At 46.4% G+C, this 23,598-nt stretch overlaps 1 protein-coding gene across 1 annotated transcript; it reads right to left on the reverse strand.

The window, feature by feature from the left end:
• Positions 1-242: 242 nt before the first annotated feature.
• On the reverse strand, positions 243-22,550 carry LOC139407265 (solute carrier family 22 member 16-like). Its single transcript, XM_071150895.1, has 8 exons — positions 22,360-22,550; positions 19,708-20,190; positions 13,922-14,039; positions 12,533-13,091; positions 11,157-11,284; positions 2,532-2,641; positions 2,213-2,312; positions 243-2,104 (listed from the first exon to the last, which is right to left on the reverse strand). Exons 1-8 carry the CDS (start codon positions 22,401-22,403, stop codon positions 1,922-1,924), a joined length of 1,725 nt encoding a protein of 574 aa, XP_071006996.1. The 5' UTR covers positions 22,404-22,550; the 3' UTR covers positions 243-1,921.
• Between the last annotated feature and the right edge of the window lie 1,048 nt (positions 22,551-23,598).

The raw sequence follows: 23,598 nt of genomic DNA on the forward strand, positions 1-23,598 counted from the left end.
CCATCGCATCCCAACACGCACAAAGAAGCATAGGCACGAGTACACACGTGCGCGCACACACACACACACACAGGGCCTCGTTTGTACCTGGTGATAGCATGCGTCCTTTGTCCTGATCTTATCCACATTCTGATTGTGCCCGCATTGAAGCCATTGCATCTACACATGGTAGTAAAATGTGTAGCCTATCTTTCCACTGTGTCCCACATGTGACAAGATTATTTGACACGCTTTCAAAATGTTAAGAATGTGTTTATTTTAAGATAATTATTGATGCCATAAATCAAAGATTTTAAAGACCGGTATAATGATGATTTAAATGGTTTGACCATGATTACACTTAAATGTAAGAAAACATCACGCAAATCTATAGAGTAAAAAATATAGGCATAGTATCACAGTGAGATCCTGAATGAGCTCAGATTCAATATAAAGTACGCACGTCTAGGAAACACGTGCACTATGCACTTTTCCGTGTGCGTTTGGTTTTACTATCCTTGCGGGGACCAGAAGTCCTCACAAGGATAGTAAAACAAACGTGTGTGTGTCTCTTTGTAAGGACTTCAGATAAAAATGACATAACAACAGCATCGGCTGTAACACATAAGCAAAAACAGCTACACTACATGATTATCACGTTGAATAGAGGAAACCAAGGCCTAGATTCAATCAGGTCAGCATTAACCGGCGATAGCAGTCACTCACATTGCGGACGTTTTGGAAGTGTCAGAGATCCACACCCACCCCACTCAAGTTATAAGTTCCGAACAAGAAAGTGTAGGCTATATATGTTCAAATGGAAGAATCGTTAAAGTAAATAATGAGGATGTGTATCAACCTAATCTAGGTGTAGGCTAGATTACATCTCACATTCCATTGTTCCAACTTGTAAACAAGGATGCATGGGATTTATGTTAATGTCACTCTGTGCAGCCAGTGGCAATATCCGCTTTAGGCATAATACCAGAGATATTGGAGAAAGGAGGAGAAAGCAATCCCATTGGTCAATGAATGGAGGAACGTACAACACCCTACCCAGCATACTGTTGACCAATCGCGTTAATGTTGTTGCTTCAAGCAGTTGCTAAGCTAATCGTCACAAAATTCCTTCCCAGTCAGAGCCGAGAAACGTGCCTATTTTCCTCGCAGGTACGTAATGTCACGATGCCAAAGCTATACAATATTACAGAAGTTAATTATCACACATATCGGAAAAAAGATTTGAGTGTTGTACTTCTTGCTAATGTTTTTGAGCAAGTGCCCAAATGACTCCGATTCACTCCTTGAAGGAGAGCTCTCATTGCTTCCCATCTTCTCAAAAGTATCTCCGATAATGCCTGGAGCAACTTGTGGATTTGACAGCACTAACACAGTTCCACCTCTGATACCGCCGTTGGCTAAAGCGGATCGAATTGAATCAAGCCCTACAGCACAGTCTCAGTCAGTGAAATATCACATTTCACATGCACAAACACACATGCACACTCTCTCTTGATCTCTTGCGCACACACACAGCGCACACACAGCACTTAAGATTCTCTTGCTATGTGTAAATTCATTTACACACATTACGTCAATGCCGATCATGAGGCTCATTTTCATGTGGCTCTCATCAGGAGACTAAGATGTGATGAATAAACTTCACTTCCCTCTGTCTCTATGTAAACAGCTGCAGCCAAGGCACTCGGAAGTTGGCTGTCTCAACCAGAGGATACCAGCTCTGAAATGGGTCACTTTGCAGAACAAAATGTCAAAAAATACTTTATTATAAATGTTCTAATTTAGATGTTGTTGGTTTTTGTTGGTTTCTTGGCACCGTTTACAGTAGTCAGAGTCTCTCCCTCTCCCTCTCTCTGTTTTCGTGGACCACTCCTTCTCTCTGGTTGGTGGAGAGGTGTGTCCCTCAAGTCTTGACGTCCAGCTAGTTGCTCTGGTTCAAGTTCATCTCCATCCCTTCCTCAGGGTCTTTCTTGTCCAACTCGGGGTTCTTCTTCCTGCCTAGGCCCTCAGCTTCCTCCATGGTGCTGGTCAGGGGCTCACCCAGGGTCTCTGGTAACCACAGGGTCAGAACACCTATTATAATTGCCAGGATCCCCACAATCAGCTATGGGAGAGGAAAGACAGGAGAAAAGGAAATTGAGTTAGTTGAAGAAGAAAAATGTGTAAGGGCATGTTATCATAATATATGCTTCTATCTGTATCTGTTGTTTACCTGTGGTAGGAATTGCCAAATGTCAGCCAGGTAGACACAGAAAGGAGCCACCACACTGCCCACACGACACATCATACTGCCACTGCCCACCGCCAGGGACCTGAGGGGAGAACACACTTTAATACAATTGATAGCATCTGTCATGATACATTAAGTATGTTGGATAGAATAATCTCACAGTGTGTCCTGTCTGTACCTGATGATGGTTGGATAGAGCTCAATGTGTCCTGTCTGTACCTCATGATTGTTGGGTGGAGCCCACAGTGTGTCCTGTCTGTACCTGATGATTGTTGGGTGGAGCTCACAGTGTTTACTCTACCTGATGATGGTTGGGTAAAGCTCACAGGTGTACAAGTAGATGAGGCCAAAGGCGATGGCAATAGCAAACTTCCCTGTCATACTGAGGAAGATGGCTAACACCTCGATGTCCTGAAGAACAAAAAGAAGGAGAACAAAGGAGATGGAGGGGAGACAGGAAGTACCAGAGAAAGAGAGTGGAGGAAGATAGACAGAGTGAGCAATAGCGAGCAAGAAGAGAGCAATCAATCAAGACTGTAAACAATTCCAAACATCTGTTTCCTGATTACTCAGCCAATCACATCACAGACACTAACGCATTAACTTAGCCCTGAATCAGTTAACTAGTTAGAGCTGGAATACATAATTTCAACCTGAGAAAATAAGCTATGATCTTTAAACTGAGAAATAGTAGTGTGATCTTTAAAAAAAAAAAAGTTTGCTTTTCTCCCAGTGAAGGAGGAAATTCAGTTTGTTCCCACCACACCTCCCCTCTTTCTCTCCTCCTCTTCCTCACTCCTCTCGGTCTTTGGCATCCCTCCCTGGCTGAGCTATCTGCTCATGCACTGAAAGAGTATCATTGCAATATATCCACTATATATATATATATATTTTTTTTTAAAGATCACCACTGTATTTTAAGAATGTGAAATGTCAGAATAATAGTAGAGAGAATGATTTATTTCAGCTTTTATTTCTTTCATCACATTCCCAGTGGGTCAGAAGTGTACATACACTCAATTAGTATTTGGTAGCATTGCCTTTAAATTGTTTAACTTGGGTCAAACGTTCCGGGTAGCCTTCCACAAGCTTCCCACAATAAGATGGGTGAATTTTGGCCCATTCCTCCTGACAGAGCTGGTGTAACTGAGTCAGGTTTGTAGAACTCCATGCTTGAACACACTTTTTCAGTTCTGTCCACAAATTGTCTGTAGGATTGAGGTCAAGCTTTGTGATGGCCACTCCAATACCTTGACTTTGTTGTCCTTCCACAATTTTGGAAGTATGCTTGGGGTCATTTGAGACCAAGCTTTAACTTCCTGGCTGATGTCTTGAGATGTTGCTTCAATATATCCACATAATTTTCCTACCTCAGGTTGACATCTATTTTGTGAAGTGCACCAGTCCCTCCTGCAGCAAAGCACCCCCACAACATGATGCTGCCACCCACATGCTTCACGGTTGGGATGGTGTTCTTCGGCTTGCAAGCCTCCCCTTTTTTCTCCAAACATAACGATGGTCATTATGGCCAAACAGTTCTATTTTTGTTTCATCAGATCAGAGGACATTTCTCCAAAAAGTAGGATATTTTTCCCAATGTGCAGTTGCAAACCGTAGTCTGGCTTTTTTTAATGGCGGTTTTGGAGCAGTGGCTTCTTCCTTGCTGAGGGGCCTTTCAGGTTATGTTGATATAGGACTCGTTTTACTGTGGATATAGATACTTTTGTACCTGTTTCTTCCAGAATCTTCGCAAGGTCCTTTGTTGATGTTCTGGGATTGATTTGCACCTTTCGCACCAAAGTACGTTTATCTCTAGGAGTGATATGACGGCTGCATGGTCCCATGGTGTTTATACTTGCGTACTATTGTTTTTACAGATGAACGTGGTACCTTCAGACGTTTGGAAATTGCTCCCAAGGATGAACCAGACTTGTGGAGGTCTACAATTTTTTTCTGAGGTCTTGGCTAATTTCTTTTGATTTTTCCATGATGTCAAGCAAAGAGGCACTGAGTTTGAAGGTAGGCCTTGAAATCCATCAACAGGGACACCTCCAATTGACTCAAATGATGTCAATTAGCCTATCAGTGTCACACCCTGGCCTTAGTATTCTGTGTTTTCTTTATTATGTTGGTTAGACAAGGGTGTGACATGGGTGATTTATGTGTCTTGTTTGGTCTATGGGTTTTGTAGTCTATGGGGTTGTGTTCAGTTGAGTGTTCTAGGTAAGTCTATGGTTGCCTGGAGTGGTTCTCAATCATAGGCAGGTGTTTTTTTAAATTATTATTATTTTTATTTTTTTGTTGAATTTTACCCCCTTTTCTCCCCAATTTCGTGGTATCCAATTGTTGTAGTAACTACTATCTTGTCTCATTGCTACAACTCCCATACGGGCTCGGGAGAGACGAAGGCTGAAGGCATGCGTCCTCCGATACGCAACCCAACCAGCCGTACTGCTTCTTAACACAGCGCGCATCCAACCCGGAAGCCAGCTGCACCAATGTGTCGGAGGCTACACCGTGCACCTGGCAACCTTTGGCTAGCGCCCGGCCCGCCACAGGAGTCGCTGGTGCGCGATGAGACAAGGAGATCCCTACCGACCAATCCCTCCCTAACCCGGACGACGCTAGGCCAATTGTGCGTCGCCCCACGGACCTCCCGGTCGCGGCCGGTTACGACAGAGCCGCGACCGGGGACTCTGATGGCACAGCTGGCGCTGCAGTACAGCGCCCTTAACCACTGCGCCACCCGGGAGGCCAGAGGCAGGTGTTTATCGTTGTATCTGAGTGGGAACCATATTTAGGCAGCCATATTCTTTAGGTATTTTGTGGGTGATTGTTCCTGTCTCTGTGTTTTGGACCAGTTAGGACTGTTTCGGTTTTTACACGTTTTCTTATTTTGTAAAGTGTTCACGTTTTCATCTTTCATTAAAGATGTTTATAAATAACCACGCTGCATTTTGGTCTGCCTCTCCTTCCCAGGAAGAAAACCGAAACAATCAGAAGCTTCTAAAGCCATGACATCATTTTCTGGAATTTTCCAAGTTGTTTAAATGCACTGTCAACTTAGTGTATGTAAACTTCTGACTCACTGGAATTGTGATACAGTGAATTATAAGTTAAATAATTGTCTGTAAACAATTGTTGGAAAAATTACTTGTGTTATGCAAAAAGTAGATGTCCTAACCGACTTGCCAAAACTATAGTTTGTTAACAAGAAATTTGTGGAGTGGTTGAAAAACGAGTTTTACTGACTCCAAGATAAGAGTATGTAAACTTCCGACTTCAACTGCATATCCACTCAGGTAGGATAATAACAGATTAATGCAAGTTAAATGTGGAATTGTTCACATGCGAGCTGAACATTCGTTACATGGTCTTCCCACTCAAAAGTTTCAAATGTCAAATTTTTGGGGGTGGCTAAAATCAGTAAAGAACATTATCCTCATGATTCCTGTAATGAAAGTGTCTGCCCAGCCTCTGGGCCTGTTTCATTGGGGCCTGTCCTGCTGGGGAGAGAGGGAAAAAAAGCTTCTGATTGTATAACATTTTAAATGTATTTGTGGCAAATACATAGCTTTGGAAACACCTACTGTTGTTCTCAGCTTTCCGTTAGTATCTTTTTTTATTTGTCATCTCTTCATAATGAGCTCTATTTTGCAGGCGAGATATTTGACATGGCTTTAAGATACAATGCGTGCACCTTTGTGAGTGCATAGGGTAGCAGGCTGCAACTACAAATGTACTGTTAGATTAGTACATGACTACTAGCAGTGGGTATTATATTTACTGTTAGATTAGTACATGACTACTAGCAGTGGGTATTATATTTACTGTTAGATTAGTACATGACTACTAGCTGTGGTATTATATTTACTGTTAGATTAGTACATGACTACTAGCAGTGGGTATTATATTTACTGTTAGATTAGTACATGACTACTAGCAGTGGGTATTATATTTACTCTTAGATTAGTACATGACTACTAGCAGTGGGTATTATATTTACTGTTAGATTAGTACATGACTACTAGTATTATATTTACTGTTAGATTAGTACATGACTACTAACAGTGGGTATTATATTTACTGTTAGATTAGTACATGACTACTAGCAGTGGGTATTATATTTACTGTTAGATTAGTACATGACTACTAACAGTGGGTATTATATTTACTGTTAGATTAGTACATGACTACTAGCAGTGGGTATTATATTTACTGTTAGATTAGTACATGACTACTAGCAGTGGGTATTATATTTACTGTTAGATTAGTACATGACTACTAGCTGTGGTATTATATTTACTGTTAGATTAGTACATGACTACTAGCAGTGGGTATTATATTTACTGTTAGATTAGTACATGACTACTAGCAGTGGGTATTATATTTACTGTGAGATTAGTACATGACTACTAGCAGTGGGTATTATATTTACTGTTAGATTAGTACATGACTACTAGCGGTGGTATTATATTTACTGTTAGATTAGTACATGACTACTAGCAGTGGGTATTATATTTACTGTTAGATTAGTACATGACTACTAGTAGTGGGTATTATATTTACTGTGAGATTAGTACATGACTACTAGCAGTGGGTATTATATTTACTGTTAGATTAGTACATGACTACAGTGGGTATTATATTTACAGTGGGGTTAGATTAGTACATGACTACTAGCAGTGGGTATTATATTTACTGTTAGATTAGTACATGACTACTAGCAGTGGATATTATATTTACTGTTAGATTAGTACATGACTACTAGCAGTGGGTATTATATTTACTGTTAGATTAGTACATGACTACTAGTAGTGGGTATTATATTTACTGTTAGATTAGTACATGACTACTAGCAGTGGATATTATATTTACTGTGAGATTAGTACATGACTACTAGCAGTGGGTATTATATTTACTGTTAGATTAGTACATGACTACTAGCAGTGGGTATTATATTTACTGTTAGATTAGTACATGACTACTAGCAGTGGGTATTATATTTACTGTTAGATTAGTACATGACTACTAGCAGTGGGTATTATATTTACTGTTAGCGATCTAGCTAATGTGTTTGGAGTTTTCACTTCCTTATGTGGTGAATAAGCCCCAAAATAAATTTGCCTATGATATTAGTGCACATAAAGATGTAGGCAAATTAATCTCTTTTGAACCACAAAATTCATAATATTCTGGAACCCTATCACAATAGCACATCACAATATCGTGAATCATGCATTCCTGCTTGGACATGTTAGATGAAACAACTTATTTATTGAATATTAGAAACTTGGCCCCAAATGCTGATTGGCTGACAGCCATGATATATCAGACCACATCCCACAGATATGACAAAAACATGTTTACTGCTGTAATTACGTTGGTAACCAGTTCATAATAGGACTAAAGCGCCTCAGGGGTTTGTGGCATATGGCCAATATACCACGGCTAAGGGCTGTATTCAGGCACTCTGCGTTGTGTTGTGCGTAAGAACAGTCCTTAGCCGTGGTATATTGGCCATATACCACACCTCCTTGTGCCTTATTGCTAAAGCCTACCATCTCAGTAGTCTACTGCATAGTCTAAAACACTGCAAATTACTTTAAGGTGATGCTACGCTACAGGACTGTTTTCCTAACACAGACTGGAATATGTTCCGGGATTTATCCAATGGCATTGAGGAGTATACCACCTCAGTCACCAACATCATCAATAAGAGCATCAACGACGTCGTCCCCACAGTGGCTGTACGTACATTTCCCAACCAGAAGCCATGGATTACAGGCAACATCCTCACCAAGCTAAAGGCTAAAGCTGCCGCTTTCAAGGAGCGGGACACTAATCCGGACACTTATAAGAAATCCCATTATGCCCTCAGGCGAACCATCAAACAGGCAAAGCGTCAATACAGGAGTAAGATTGAATCCTACTACACTGGCTCTGACATTTGTCGGATGTGGCAGGGCTACAAAGAGAAACCTAGCCAAGAGTTGCCCAGTGACGCGAGCCTAAAAGCTAAATGCCTTTTATGCTCGCTTCGAGGCAAGCAACACTGAAGCAGCACTAGCTGTTCCGGACGACTGTGTGATCACGCTCTCCATAGCCGATGTGAGCAAGACCTTAAAACAGGTCAACATTCAAAAGCCGCGGGGCCAGACCGATTACCAGGACGTGTACACCAAGCATGCACGGACCCCAATTGGCAAGTGTCTTCACTGACATTTTCAACCTCTCCCTGGCCGAGTCTGTAATACCTACATGTTTCAAACAGACCACCATATTCCCTGTGCCTAAGAAAGTGAAGGTAACCTGCCTAAATGATTACCGCCCCGTAGCACTCACGTCGGTGAAGTGCCAGAAAACCATGACCCACCAAATTCGCATACTGCCCCAACAGATCCACAGATGACGCAATCTCAATCGCACGCCACACTGCCCTTTTTCACCTGGACAAAGGGAACACCTATGTGAGAATGCTATTCATTGACTACAGCTCAGCATTCAACACCATAGTTCCCCAAAGCTAAACACTAAGCTAAGGACCCTGGGACTAAACACCTCCCTCTGCAACTGGATCCTGGACTTCCTGGCGAGCCGTGGTAAGGGTAGGCAACAACACACGCTGCCACGCTGATCCTCAACACTGGGGCCCCTCCGGGGTGCGTGCTTAGTCCCATCCTGTACTCCCTGTTCATCCACGACTGAGTGGACAAGCACGACTCCAAAACCATCATTAAGTTTGCTGACGACCCAGCAGTGGTAGGCCTGATCACCGACAACGATGAGACAACCTATAGGGAGGAGGTCAGAGACCTGGCAGTGTGGTGCCAGGACAACAACCTCTCCCTCAATGTGAGCAAGACAAATGAGCTGATCGTGGACTATAGGAAAAGGGGTCCCAAACACACCCCCATTAACACATAAACAAACTATCATGGTCCAAACACACCAAGACAGTTGTAAAGAGGGCACGACAACAACTTTTCCCCTTCGGGAGACTGAAAAGATTTGGCATGGGTCCCCAGATCCTCAAAGTTCTAAAGTAGCACCATAGAGAGCATCCTGACCGGTTGCATCACCGCCTGGTATGGCAACTGCTCAGCATCTGACCACAAGGCACAATAAAGGCTAGTGCGTACAGCCCAGTACATCACTGGGGCCAAGCTTCCTGACATCCAGGGCCTATATACTGAGGAAGGCCTAAAAAAAATTAAAAGACTCCAGCCACCCATAGACTGTTCTCTCTGCTACCGCATGGCAAGTGGTACCGGAGCGCCAAGTCTAGATCCAGAAGGCTCCTTAACTAATCAAATGGCCACCAGGACAATTTATATAGAAGACCCCTCCCCCCTTTGTTTTTACACTGCTGCTAGTCACTGTTCATTATCTATGCATAGACACTTCACAAATTACCTCGACTAACCTGTATCCCTGTACACTGACTCAGTACCGGTACCCCCTGTATATAGCCTCGTTATTGTTATGTGCATTTCTTGTGTTACTTTCTGTTTGATTCGATTTATTGAACTGCATTGTTGGTTAAGGGCTTGTAAGTAAGCATTTCACAGTAAGGTCTACAACTGTTGTATTCGGCGCATGTGAAAAATACATTCTTGATTTGATTTTAATGATAACACTTTTTTTGTTGCATTATCCCACTAAGAGAACTGGGGAGACCATTTCATGGGCTGGTGCCACCAACTGAAAGAGTGGTACAGGGGGAAATGTTAGAGCCCTGTCAAGGGGTGTGATTTTTAATCTGCTGCAGACTAATGTGTTCTTCTGGGAAGAGAATCATGCGATAGGATTTTATGCAGAAAAATATGATGGTAGGACAAGGCTATATATGTTTGGGAACATGGAAGTCAGTGGTTCATTTGTTCTGTAGGTTAATGAGGCAATACAAATGTGATGTGACTAAAATTATGACTAAAATGATGACTAAAAAGAAAGGGCATTAGGTGACTAAAATGTTAGGTGACTAAAATAACTAGACTAAATCATTATTCAAATTACAAAAATGTGACTTTAATGGTATTATAGTCAAAATGACTAAATAAAGAAATAGTACCAAATGAACACTGGGCTGGAGTATGGCAGTATAACTCTCCTCCAGCTCAACCAATCTGACCTAGTGCACCTGCAGTACTATAACTCAGGCTGTTTCCATGACGCAGCAAATCCACAGTAGACTATACTATAACAGGCCTCTCTCTCTCTGGTGGCCTGCGGCTGCTGTGGACAGGGCTGTGTACTGGCGTTTGGAGGAGCAGGTTGATTTCTTGGCCCTTTGGCTAAAGATAGAGCCCATCTGTGTATGTGCCTGGCTATGGCCCATTAGTAACAGATATGGAGATCCCTCCCTGCTGAGGGCAGAAAACTATTGGCTGCTGCTGGAACAAACCTGTTGAATCCCACCACTTAAAAACACACACGCACGCACACATGCACACACATTGGCCAGTGTTGGTCAGGTTACAGTTAGAGATAGGTTAAGGTGAAGGGTTTAGGTCAGGGCATGTAAACTCCGGTGCACAGGCCATTTCTACTCAAATGAATCCTGAATGGTTACCCCCCCATCCATCTGTCGCAGACAGCTCTCCAGGGTCGCATTAGGTTTGAAACATTCTGCAGTGAGGATGTGTAGCATGTGTCCAAACACACACATTACCACAAGACTGACTTAAGACGGACGGGACAGATTGGATTAGCTCAATGGAGCAATTCATATCACTGTGCACTCTGGGTAAATAAGACCAGGTAGTCAGGGTTGGCTGACCCTGTGGTATAATCTTGGCTCCTTTCCTTGTTTTAATAATAGTGGCTTTAAGGGATTTGTCACACTTGCTCCTATCGTTTGATTTCTCTCTAGCTCACACACCCTCCCATACACCCACACACACATGTGATTACTTGTACATACGTTTGGCACCACAATGATGAGCATGCAGGCCATTCCTGCCAGCAGCAGAGCCGGGGCACATGTCCTCTTCCTGCCCACCCGGTCCATCGCATAACAGCCAATCAGGTAGGAGGGGAACTCCACCGCACCTGGAAACAGACAATCAAAAAGGATGTCAGAGCAAGGCAGCGGGCATGGCGGGCATAGCTGGCATGGCTGGCATTGTGACATTCTGTGAGGTGACATCTGGAACTGGGCCAGCAGTGCCCGTCATTTGACAGAAATGTCCTAGTGTCGAGACTGTTTAATCTTTGATACTTAAGAGCATAGAGAAAACAGCTTGCTAGATGGCACTTCCTCTGAGTTTCACAATTGATCTAAAGTGCAGCCAAAAAGAGGGCCACAGACAGCTAGGCTTACTCTGAGCAGGAAGTGGGGTTTGTGGCTCTTTCTTCAAACACATATCTTCAAAACACAATAAAGGCTAATTACAGTATTCTCATTGCCCTCATTACATCCCACAAGTACCTAGCCTAGAAATCTACAGAAGTGAGATATTTTTGTGTCTAACAGAGTAAGTCATGGTTAAAGAAGACATAGTATCTTCCTGACCTGGGCAGGTCCCAAAAGCATTGTAGCACTAAGATAATTGTAATTCCACTGAAACTAAATGTACGAAAGATTATCTTAGTGCTTACAATGTTTTTGGGAAATGGCCCTGATCTGCCCTTAATGAAACCAGAACTGGAGAAAACTAGTTATGTTGCTCACAACACACACATTAGGTAATGACTTTAAAACTATGTGTACATCCAACGGCACATCCAGTTTGAAACAGTTGTCTGTTTACAGTAAAGCTGCCCAGACATTAACTTAAAGCCCAAAGCAGTATTCTGTCCAGTATCCTTCCTGTAGGATAGTAATAGTAAACACAGAATAGTCAACAGGCTAACATGGGACAGACCAGGCACAGACCGTGTTTACAAGGCCAAAAGCAGCTGTGTCTGTATAAACACACCTTTGTCTGTCGCTGTAGGAGCCTGAATTTGCAACACCTACTAGCAGCAGCACCAGCTACCAGCAGCACCACCAGCTAGCAGCAGCAACACCAGCTAGCAGCAGCACCACACAACACTCCCTGTCTGTCTGTCTATAGCTACCTCAGCCAGCCCATACTGTCTCGGTATCAACATCAGCCACATATACAGTAGTAGAGTTCAGCAGCTGTAGTTCAGTGTATAGAATGCCCATCTGTCCATGACCATCTACATGTTTATGTTTACAGTTTTGCTTGATAGGGAAGTAAATATATACAGCTTGGCACTCCTATAATCACCCCTAACACAGTACATACACATCATATGCCCCACCCACACACACCCCCATCCCAGTCTCACCAGCCAGGAAGAGGTTGATGTACTGGTTGCCCCCCAGGTTAACAGAGCCCAGGGAGAAGACGTAGTAGCCCAGGCTGCTGATGAACCACACGGCCCCCACCGTCACTGTCCTCCACCCCATCCTCCATGTCCCAAACAGGTCCAGGATGCTCAGCTTCTTCTCGGGCTCTGCCGGCTGGGCTACCCCCGCTGCCACCTCCTTCTCCAGCAGAGCCTCCTCGGGTTCCAGGAGGTCCTCGGCCTTCAGGCGGCCAGGCTCCAGCCCGTTGAAGCGGGCAATGGAGTCCAGCAAGACCTGGGTCTCCTGGAGCCTCCCCTTAGCCATCAGGTAGAAGGGCGTCTCTGGGAACTTCCAGCAGAAGAAGAGGAAGGGGGAGGTGCAGGTGGAGAGGAGGATCTGATAGCTCCGCCAGGTCCGCACCAGGTAGCCCATGACTGCTACCATCATGACGCCCACGGCGAAGGCGGCGTGCACGTGCATGGAGGTCCACGTGCGCACCTTGTTGCCGGTGAATTCGGTCACGTACACAAACACCACCACAAGGTAGCCACTAGACACCTGCCGAGAGGGAGGGGGGGGGCATTAGAACACAACACAGGGCCAGAGCCTCAAATCACATATAGGCTACACACACAGAGACAGAGACACACACACACTTTACTCTTGATGCATAAATCTAATGCCAGACGCAAGTCTCTGATGTGTGTTATCCTCTGATCTGTGTTTAGTAAATAGATCATGAGAGCAGACTGTGGTTAGACCTTATCCTCAGGGAATGACCCAGATATTAGCCCACAGACATACAAGCATTAGCATAAACATGCACACACACGGTAACATATATACACAGGAAATAGTCTTGTTGGTTGTGCTTGTGGTTTCTAAAACGGCCTTTCAAATCTGTAACTCTTACAGGGTTTACAGACCACAATACAAACAACAGAATATGCCCAATGGTCAGAGAGAATGTACGGTTGAACAGACACCTGGCTGTAAGACTGAGAATGTGTGTATATGTGTTCTGTTATGAGCAGCACAGGGAGGGTTTGTGTCTGGGCACAACATTGGACCTACTATGTAAGCAACATTTTATAGCCTTGTGGCCTGCAAATATTAACGACCCTCTCCCTTTCCCTCCAGTACAACCTGCCATTCCTTTTAGACACACAATCTAATACTGACAAATACAAATACTGTATGAATACTAACTAATGTATTGAATAGAACTGCATTCCTGAACTTGACTTCTGCATAAATCAAGAACTCACAGTATGTCTATGGGAGATTAGTTTGAAATGTCAAGTAAAGTTTCTCCATAAGAGAATATTTTGTTGAGTGTCTTCTTACTGCATGCCTTACACTACATTCCTCTCCACACACACACTCACCATGGCGAGCAGGAAGCGTATGAACATAAATAGGTAGTAGTTCCCCGTAAATGCCACGCTTACACCAAACACAAACTGGCACAGGCTGGTGATCATCAGGATCCTCCGTCTGCCAACCCTGAGAGACAGAGGAGAGAGAGAGAGAGAGAGAGAGAGAGAGAGAGAGAGAGAGAGAGAGAGAGAGAGAGAATGTGAAAAGTTAGGATTACTTGTTAGGGTGTACAGTTAAATAGTTGCACCAAGTCCTGTGTTGTGGCTGACTGTCATCCTGACTGAGCCATAAGTTCTAGAGCAGGGTTGTCAAACTAATTTTGCCATGGGGGCCACATTCTGTCAGAAAACAGTCCTTTATCCATCGTTTTAGGAATTTTCAATGCTCCCGGACTGTCATATCAGTTATTATTAGCGAGCTGGACACACTCAACACTGTGTGAATGTAGGTTAATTATAATTTCTACACAGTTTGGATTTAGTCATTTTGAGTACACTTTTACTCAAACCGCCCGCTTGGCTGTCTGTTTGACAGCCCTGTTGTAGAGGAAGAGACATACTTCATGTATTTACTATCTACTGTATCTGACGACATGGGAAGAGTTGAGAGAAAACTATTCAACGTCACACAAGCTCATATGGATGGCTGCAAACTTTCTACTTTTAAACTCGGACAAAACAGAGATGCTTGTTCTAGGTCCCAAGAAACAAAGAGATCTTCTGTTGAATCTGACAATTAATCTTAATGGTTGTACAGTCGTCTCAAATAAAACTGTGAAGGACCTCGGCGTTACTCTGGACCCTGATCTCTCGTTTGAAGAACATATCAAGACCATTTCAAGGACAGCTTTTTTCCATCTACGTAACATTGCAAAAATCAGAAACTTTCTGTCCAAAACTGATGCAGAAAAATGAATCCATGCTTTTGTCACTTCTAGGTTAGACTACTGCAATGCTCTACTTTCCGGCTACCCGGATAAAGCACTAAATAAACTTCAGTTAGTGCTAAATACGGCTGCTAGAATCCTGACTAGAACCAAAAAAAAAGATCATATTACTCCAGTACTAGCCTCCCTACACTGGATTCCTGTCAAGGCAAGGGCTGATTTCAAGGTTTTACTGCTAACCTACAAAGCATTACATGGGCTTGGTCCTACCTATCTCTCTGATTTGGTCCTGCTGTACATACCTACACGTACGCTACGGTCATAAGACGCAGGCCTCCTAATTGTCCCTAGAATTTCTAAGCAAACAGCTGGAGGCAGGGCTTTCTCCTATAGAGCTCCATTTTTATGGAACGGTCTGCCTACCCATGTCAGAGACGCAAACTCGGTCTCAACCTTTAAGTCTTTACTGAAGACTCATCTCTTCAGTGGGTCAAATGATTGAGTGTAGTCTGGCCCAGGAGTGGGAAGGTGAACGGAAAGGCTCTGGAGCAACGAACCGCCCTTGCTGTCTCTGCCTGGCCGGTTCCCCTCTTTCCACTGGGATTCTCTGCCTCTAACCCTATTACAGGGGCTGAGTCACTGGCTTGCTGGGGCTCTCTCATACCGTCCCTGGGAGGGGTGCGTCACCTGAGTGGGTTGAGTCACTGATGTGATCGTCTTGTCTGGGTTGGCGCCCCCCCCCCCCCCCCCCCCCTTGGGTTGTGCCGGGGCGGAGATCTTTGTGGGCTATACTCAGCCTTGTCTCAGGATGGTAAGTTGGTGGTTGAAGATATCCCTCTAGTGGTGTGGGGGCTGTGCTTTGGCAAAGTGAGTGGGGTTATATCCTTCCTGTTTGGCCCTGTCCGGGGGTGTCCTCGGATGGGGCCACAGTGTCTCCTGACCCCTCCTGTCTCAGCCTCCAGTATTTATGCTGCAGTAGTTTATGTGTCGGGGGGCTAGGGTCAGTTTGTTATATCTGGAGTACTTCTCCTGTCCTATTCGGTGTCCTGTGTGAATTTAAGTGTGCTCTCTCTAATTCTCTCTTTCTTTCTCTCTCTCGGAGGACCTGAGCCCTAGGACCATGCCTCAGGTCTACCTGACATGATGACTCCTTGCTGTCCCCAGTCCACCTGGCCGTGCTGCTGCTCCAGTTTCAACTGTTCTGCCTTATTATTATTGGACCATGCTGGTCATTTATGAACATTTGAACATCTTGGCCATGTTCTGTTATAATCTCCACCCAGCACAGCCAGAAGAGGACTGGCCACCCCACATAGCCTGGTTCCTCTCTAGGTTTCTTCCTAGGTTTTGGCCTTTCTAGGGAGTTTTTCCTAGCCACCGTGCTTGATTTGATTTGATTTGATATGCTGTGAGCGCAAAATAATAAGTATCGTATTGCTGACTGGGAATTGCACATCGCCACACAGTAGTTGTGATTGAGTCGGTTTGTTTGTTGTGATAGTACGTGACTTCATGTGACTCAAGGCATTGATCTAGAACAGAACAAATATTGGTTAAAATTTTGTTAGACAGACAACAAGTTGGGAGCAGCACAGGGTCAGCCACAGAGCCAGCCACAGGGTCAGCCACAGGGTCAGCCACAGGGTCAGCCACAGAGCCAGCCACAGGGTCAGCCACAGGGTCAGCCACAGAGCAGCAATTTGGGTTGAAATTGTACATCGCTATATAACAGTAGTGGCTGAGTTCATAGGTGTGTAGGTTGTGTGTTTGTTTGTGTGTGTATGTGCCTGCATGTGACTCAAGGCCGCCAGACTAGATGGAACAAAATCAATGAACAAGTTGGCTAATGACACATTCATACTGCCCCAGTGTATGAGCATGGAAGTAGTCTAGTAGTCTAACTAGGAAACAATCTAACTCGTCATCATCCCCTTCACTGAATAGGATGTGATCTCTTAATGCCATGCTGTCCTATACCCCACCATATTGACTGGTAGTGAACACACGATGGAACTTTGAACTGGTAATATATAGGTTCCAGTCCACAACACCACAGTTTCACAACACCACAGTTTCACAACACCACAGTTTCACAACACCACAGTTTCACAACACTACAGTTTCACAACACTACAGTTTCACAACACTACAGTTTCACAACACTACAGTTTCACAACACCACAGTTTCACAACACCACAGTTTCACAACACTACAGTTTCACAACACCACAGTTTCACAACACTACAGTTTCACAACACCACAGTTTCACAACACTACAGTTTCACAACACCACAGTTTCACAACACCACAGTTTCACAACACTACAGTTTCACAACACCACAGTTTCACAACACTACAGTTTCACAACACTACAGTTTCACAACACCACAGTTTCACAACACCACAGTTTCACAACACTACAGTTTCACAACACTACAGTTTCACAACACCACAGTTTCACAACACCACAGTTTCACAACACTACAGTTTCACAACACTACAGTTTCACAACACCACAGTTTCACAACACCACAGTTTCACAACACCACAGTTTCACAACACCACAGTTTCACAACACCACAGGCCACTCTTCTGCATGGGTCATCACTATCAGTCACAAATAAAAGGCTAAAATGCCTTTTTAGAATCTCAAAAACTATCCAACAGCCCATAACGATATAGCCCAGGTAGGCACACCCTCAGTCCCAGCTCAGGGCTTGGGTTTGTGGGCATGAGGGTTCAACTGAGTGCCCCATTCTCTAAATAGTGGACACCTAGACCATGACTCAGGTTAGGGTCCAGCTGTAGCTGGATCCAGGTGCCTCTTCTGGCTTTGGCAGTACTCTCCTGTCCTGTCTGGACAACTGGGCGTTATCCTGCCAGGGGTCTTGTATGTTCACACTGTACCAAGAGTCTGATGGGTTTGAGAGATGAGGAGGGTGGTTCTAAGGACCCGCTGAGAATAAACCCTCACCCCTAACACCAGGCCCATAAACCCTCACACCAGGCCCATAAACCCTCACATCAGGCCCATTAACCCTCACATCAGGCCCATAAACCCTCACACCAGGCCCATAAACCCTCACCCCTAACACCAGGCCCATAAACCCTCACATCAGGCCCATAAACCCTCACCCCTAACACCAGGCCCATAAACCCTCACACCAGGCCCATAAACCCTCACATCAGGCCCATAAACCCTTACATCAGGCCCATAAACCCTCACACCAGGCCCATAAACCCTCACCCCTAACAACAGGCCCATAAACCCTCACATCAGGCCCATAAACCCTCACCCCTAACACCAGGCCCATAAACCCTCACACCAGGCCCATAAACCCTCACATCAGGCCCATAAACCCTTACATCAGGCCCATAAACCCTCACACCAGGCCCATAAACCCTCACACCAGGCCCATAAACCCTCACCCCTAACACCAGGCCCATAAACCCTCACCCCAGGCCCATAAACCCTCACCCCTAACACCAGGCCCATAAACCCTCACACCAGGCCCATAAACCCTCACATCAGGCCCATAAACCCTCACCCCTCACACCAGGCCCATAAACCCTCACCCCTCACACCAGGCCCATAAACCCTCACCCCTCACATCAGGCCCATAAACCCTCACCCCTCACACCAGGCCCATAAACCCTCACCCCTAACACCAGGCCCATAAACCCTCACCCCTAACATCAGGTCCATAAACCCTCACCCCTCACACCAGGCCCATAAACCCTAACACCAGGCCCATAAACCCTCACACCAGGCCCCACACCAGGCCCATAAACCCTCACATCAGGCCCATAAACCTCACCCCTAACACCAGGCCCATAAACCCTCACCCCTAACACCAGGCCCATAAACCCTCACACCAGGCCCCACACCAGGCCCATAAACCCTCACATCAGGCCCATAAACCCTCACCCCTAACACCAGGCCCATAAACCCTCACCCCTAACACCAGGCCGATAAACCCTCACACCTAACACCAGGCCCATAAACCATCATATCAGGCCCATAAACCCTCACATCAGGCTCATAAACCCTCATATCAGGCCCATAAACCCTCACCCCTAACACCAGACCCATAAACCCTCACACCAGGCCCATAAACCCTCACCCCTAACACCAGGAGGGACAGGGGCACAGCCAGGAAGGGACAGGGGCACAGCCAGGGAGGGACAGGGGCACAGCCAGGGAGGTACAGGGGCACAGCCAGGGAGGTACAGGGGCACAGGTGCACAGCCAGGGAGCGACAGCAGCACAGGGGCACAGCCAGGGAGGTACAGGGCACAGCCAGGGAGGTACAGGGTACAGCCAGGGAGGTACAGGGCACAGCCAGGGAGGGACAGGGCACAGCCAGGGAGGGACAGGGGCACAGCCAGGGAGGTACAGCGGCACAGCGGCACAGCCAGGGAGGGACAGGGGCACAGCCAGGGAGGGACAGGGGCACAGCCAGGGAGGGACAGGGGCACAGCCAGGGAGGGACAGGGCACAGCGGTACAGCCAGGGAGGCACAGGGGCACAGCCAGGGAGGGACAGGGCACAGCCAGGGAGGGACAGGGGCACAGCCAGGGAGGGACAGGGGCAGAGCCAGGGAGGGACAGGGTACAGGGGCACAGACAGGGAGGGACAGGGTACAGGGGCACAGACAGGGAGGGACAGAGTACAGGGGCACAGACAGGGAGGGACAGGGTACAGGGGCACAGCTGGGGAGGGACACAGGGGCACAGACAGGGAGGGACAGGGTACAGGGTCACAGACAGGGAGGGACAGGATACAGGGGCACAGCTGGGGAGGGACAGGGTACAGGGGCACAGCTGGGTAGGGGCACAGGGGCACCGCAGGGGGCAGATACATTTCCCATATTTGGGAATAGGTAGGTGAGGAAAGCTTCTCTTACCTATCAGCGATGTCCCCGAACACCAGCGCTCCGACCAGCACACCCATCATAAAAGTGGGCTGACACAGCTTGGCCAGCCATTCCCTGTCACACACTAGGTCCCAGTCTGTCACGATGCTCTGATACACCTCGCTGTGGTCGTACACATAATGGTAGTTCCTGTCACACTTCTCTGTCGTCCTGTTGACGAGCTGCTCGTAGGTAAAGTCTGTGGGGTTCATCCGCTGGGTTCGCTGGCAGGTGCTGAGCTCCCACTGTTTGCCCTCCGCCGTCCGCACCACCATGGGCCCGTTCGCCGGTTTAAAGAACGGTAGCACCTCCTCCAGGGAAGCACCTGTGTAGTTCCCATACAGGACGTCAGTTACGTTACCGGGCGGGGCGCAGACAAAGCTTGGCCTCTCCACAAGGAACACAGAGGCCAGGTAGTGGATTCCACAGGCTATGGCCTGGAAGACAGCAGCAAAGTACAGACATGCCTGGAACCTAGGAGGAGGAGAAGAGATGAGGGGAGGGGAGATGAGGGGAGGAGAGATGAGGGGAGGGAAGATGAGGGGAGGGGAGATGAGGGGAGGAGATATGAGAGGAGATGAGGGGAGGGGAGGGGAGATGAGATGAGGGGAGATGAGATGAGGTGAGATGAGGGGAGGGGAGGGGAGATGAGATGAGGGGAGATGAGATGAGGGGAGATGAGATGAGGGGAGGGGAGATGAGGGGAGATGAGATGAGGGGAGGGGAGATGAGATGAGGGGAGATGAGATGAGGGGAGGGGAGATGAGGGGAGATGAGATGAGGGGAGGGGAGGGGAGATGAGGGGAGGAGATGAGGGGAGGGGAGGGGAGATGAGATGAGGGGAGATGAGGGGAGGGGAGGGGAGATGAGGGGAGGGCAGAGGAGATGAGGGAAGGGGAGGGGAGATGAGATGAGGGGAGATGAGATGAGGGGAGATGAGATGAGGAGAGATGAGGGGAGATGAGATGAGGGGAGGAGAGATGAGGGGAGGGGAGATGAGGGGAGGGGAGATGAGGGGAGGAGATATGAGAGGAGATGAGGGGAGGGGAGGGGAGATGAGATGAGGGGAGATGAGATGAGGTGAGATGAGGGGAGGGGAGGGGAGATGAGATGAGGGGAGATGAGATGAGGGGAGATGAGATGAGGGGAGGGGAGATGAGGGGAGATGAGATGAGGGGAGGGGAGATGAGATGAGGGGAGATCAGATGAGGGGAGGGGAGATGAGGGGAGATGAGATGAGGGGAGGGGAGGGGAGATGAGGGGAGGAGATGAGGGGAGGGGAGGGGAGATGAGATGAGGGGAGATGAGGGGAGGGGAGGGGAGATGAGGGGAGGGCAGAGGAGATGAGGGAAGGGGAGGGGAGATGAGATGAGGGGAGATGAGATGAGGGGAGATGAGATGAGGAGAGATAAGGGGAGATGAGATGAGGGGAGATGAGATGAGATGAGGGGAGATGAGATGAGGGGAGGGGAGATGAGGGGAGATGAGATGAGGGGAGATGAGATGAGGGGAGATGAGATGAGGGGAGGGGAGATGAGGGGAGATGAGATGAGGGGAGATGAGATGAGGGGAGGGGAGATGAGGGGAGATGAGATGAGGGGAGATGAGGGGAGGGGAGAGGAGATGAGGGGAGGGGAGGGGAGATGAGATGAGATGAGGGGAGATGAGATGAGGAGAGATGAGGGGAGATGAGATGAGGGGAGATGAGATGAGGGGAGATGAGATGAGGGGAGATGAGATGAGGAGAGATGAGGGGAGATGAGATGAGGGGAGATGAGGTGAGGGGAGATGAGATGAGGGGAGATGAGATGAGGGGAGGGGAGATGAGGGGAGGAGAGATGAGAGGAGATGAGGGGAGGGGAGGGGAGATAAGATGAGGGGAGATGAGATGAGGGGAGGAGAGATGAGGGGAGGGGAGATGAGGGGAGATGAGATGAGGGGAGGAGAGATTAGGGGAGGGGAGATGAGGGGAGAGTTCTGTTCTGGAATCGAGGGGTTCAATTAAAGGACAACATGAGGAAGTTGCATCAAAGGAATGAAACCCTTTACTATCCAACACATAGAAATAACTTCACTCTGAATGCACAATGAAGTAAAATGACACCAAATCATTTATGATAGCCTACTGTAATATAAAAACAATTTCTTATTTTTCTTTATAAAGTAGCCTAACAAAAACCGAATATTCTCCATGTACAAAAAATACAAACATTGAATATAGGTCTACATCAAGTGTTTTGAACATGGTGAGAATTAAACAAAGAACTGTGGGCTATTCTAATGGAGAATGTTTATCCTGATTTTAATGCGCCAATGATGCAATGCACTACAAATGTTTCTCTCCAAAATCAAGTTCAGACCAACTTGAAGGAAGAAAGCTGCTGTCTTTTGTTAGCAGAGAGAAATAAAGAAACATTTACTATAAGGGCTACAATACTTACTATGTAGGTTAACTAAACATCAATAGAACAGTAATCACCGTATTTCTATAAAAGTAACCATGTTGTCTACAAGAGGGTCATCATATGCCCAGGGAGGGTTGTCGAGTAAACATGAAAGAGTCTCTGGACAAATTAAGTTTATGATATTAGTTATGTTAATTTAATGCAATTTAAGTGGAAATTACATTATTGTTCTGGGTACCTTTTGAAGTGTCCAAGCTCATCGAATAGACGATCCACGCTCATAATTCCTTGACAGGTATTTCGCGCGCCTCTCGCTCCAGTGTATAGCGGATTCTACATCGACTCGCCACTGACAATTTGTCGATGTTTTTGTCGATGTTGGCTTTTACTGGACGCCGGTAGGAGGGGCACGCTTAGGGGAAATTTCCACTTAGTGCGACGAACAGGGAAAAAAACTTTTCAATTATGGTGAGAAGTGTGTCGGAGCCTGAATTTAACATCCCAACAATGCAATTGTAGGCTGGGCAACTACTTTAGAAGTTGATAAAGACTAGTTTTCTTTTTTTTTCAATCACTGCAATTTGGATAAAGACTATTAGGCCTAGCCATCACTTTCCATTTGATCAGTCAAACAAGACCTATCGCCTCATCAATGCACTGCTTTCAGAGATCCAGTGATTGATTCATCCTTCTAGCACTCCAAAACAATATAAGCTGTTTTCTCTGCTGAAAGAGGTCACATCCACTAAATCTATTATCTTAACACAGGAAATCAATCAAAATGTGAAACGATTGTTGTCTCAGACATCACCATGTTAGGCATAACAATGCAATGTGAATATACTGTAATCCTACGATGGTGAGTCAGACAGACAGGGACAGTGATATCAGGTGTGGACAGACTCAGGTTCAGGTGGTGAGTCAGACAGACAGGGACAGTGATATCAGGTGTGGACAGACTCAGGTTCAGGTGGTGAGTCAGACAGACAAGGACAGTGATATCAGGTGTGGACAGACTCAGGTTCAGGTGGTGAGTCAGACAGACAGGGACAGTGATATCAGGTGTGGACAGACTCAGGTTCAGGTGGTGAGTCAGACAGACAAGGACAGTGATATCAGGTGTGGACAGACTCAGGTTCAGGTGGTGAGTCAGACAGACAGGGACAGTGATATCAGGTGTGGACAGACTCAGGTTCAGATGGTGAGTCAGACAGACAAGGACAGTGATATCAGGTGTGGACAGACTCAGGTTCAGGTGGTGAGTCAGACAGACAGGGACAGTGATATCAGGTGTGGACAGACTCAGGTTCAGGTGGTGAGTCAGACAGACAGGGACAGTGATATCAGGTGTGGACAGACTCAGGTTCAGGTGGTGAGTCAGACAGACAGGGACAGTGATATCAGGTGTGGACTGTCTGACTCACCACTTGAACCTGAGTTCTGTCTATGACTTTAAAGTCTATGACTTATTTTTATA

Source organism: Oncorhynchus clarkii, chromosome 4, assembly GCF_045791955.1.
Source record: "Oncorhynchus clarkii lewisi isolate Uvic-CL-2024 chromosome 4, UVic_Ocla_1.0, whole genome shotgun sequence".
Classification (NCBI taxonomy): domain Eukaryota; kingdom Metazoa; phylum Chordata; class Actinopteri; order Salmoniformes; family Salmonidae; genus Oncorhynchus; species Oncorhynchus clarkii.

Coding starts and splice junctions, on each gene's coding strand:
- LOC139407265 (XM_071150895.1), bottom strand. CDS start 22,403: ATGAGCGTGGATCGTCTATTCGATGAGCTTGGACACTTCAAAAG. Junction 20,191..22,359: donor GAGCTTGGACACTTCAAAAG/GTACCCAGAACA, acceptor TCCTCCTCCTAG/GTTCCAGGCATGTCTGTACT. Junction 11,285..12,532: donor CATCAACCTCTTCCTGGCTG/GTGAGACTGGGA, acceptor GTCTGTTTCCAG/GTGCGGTGGAGTTCCCCTCC.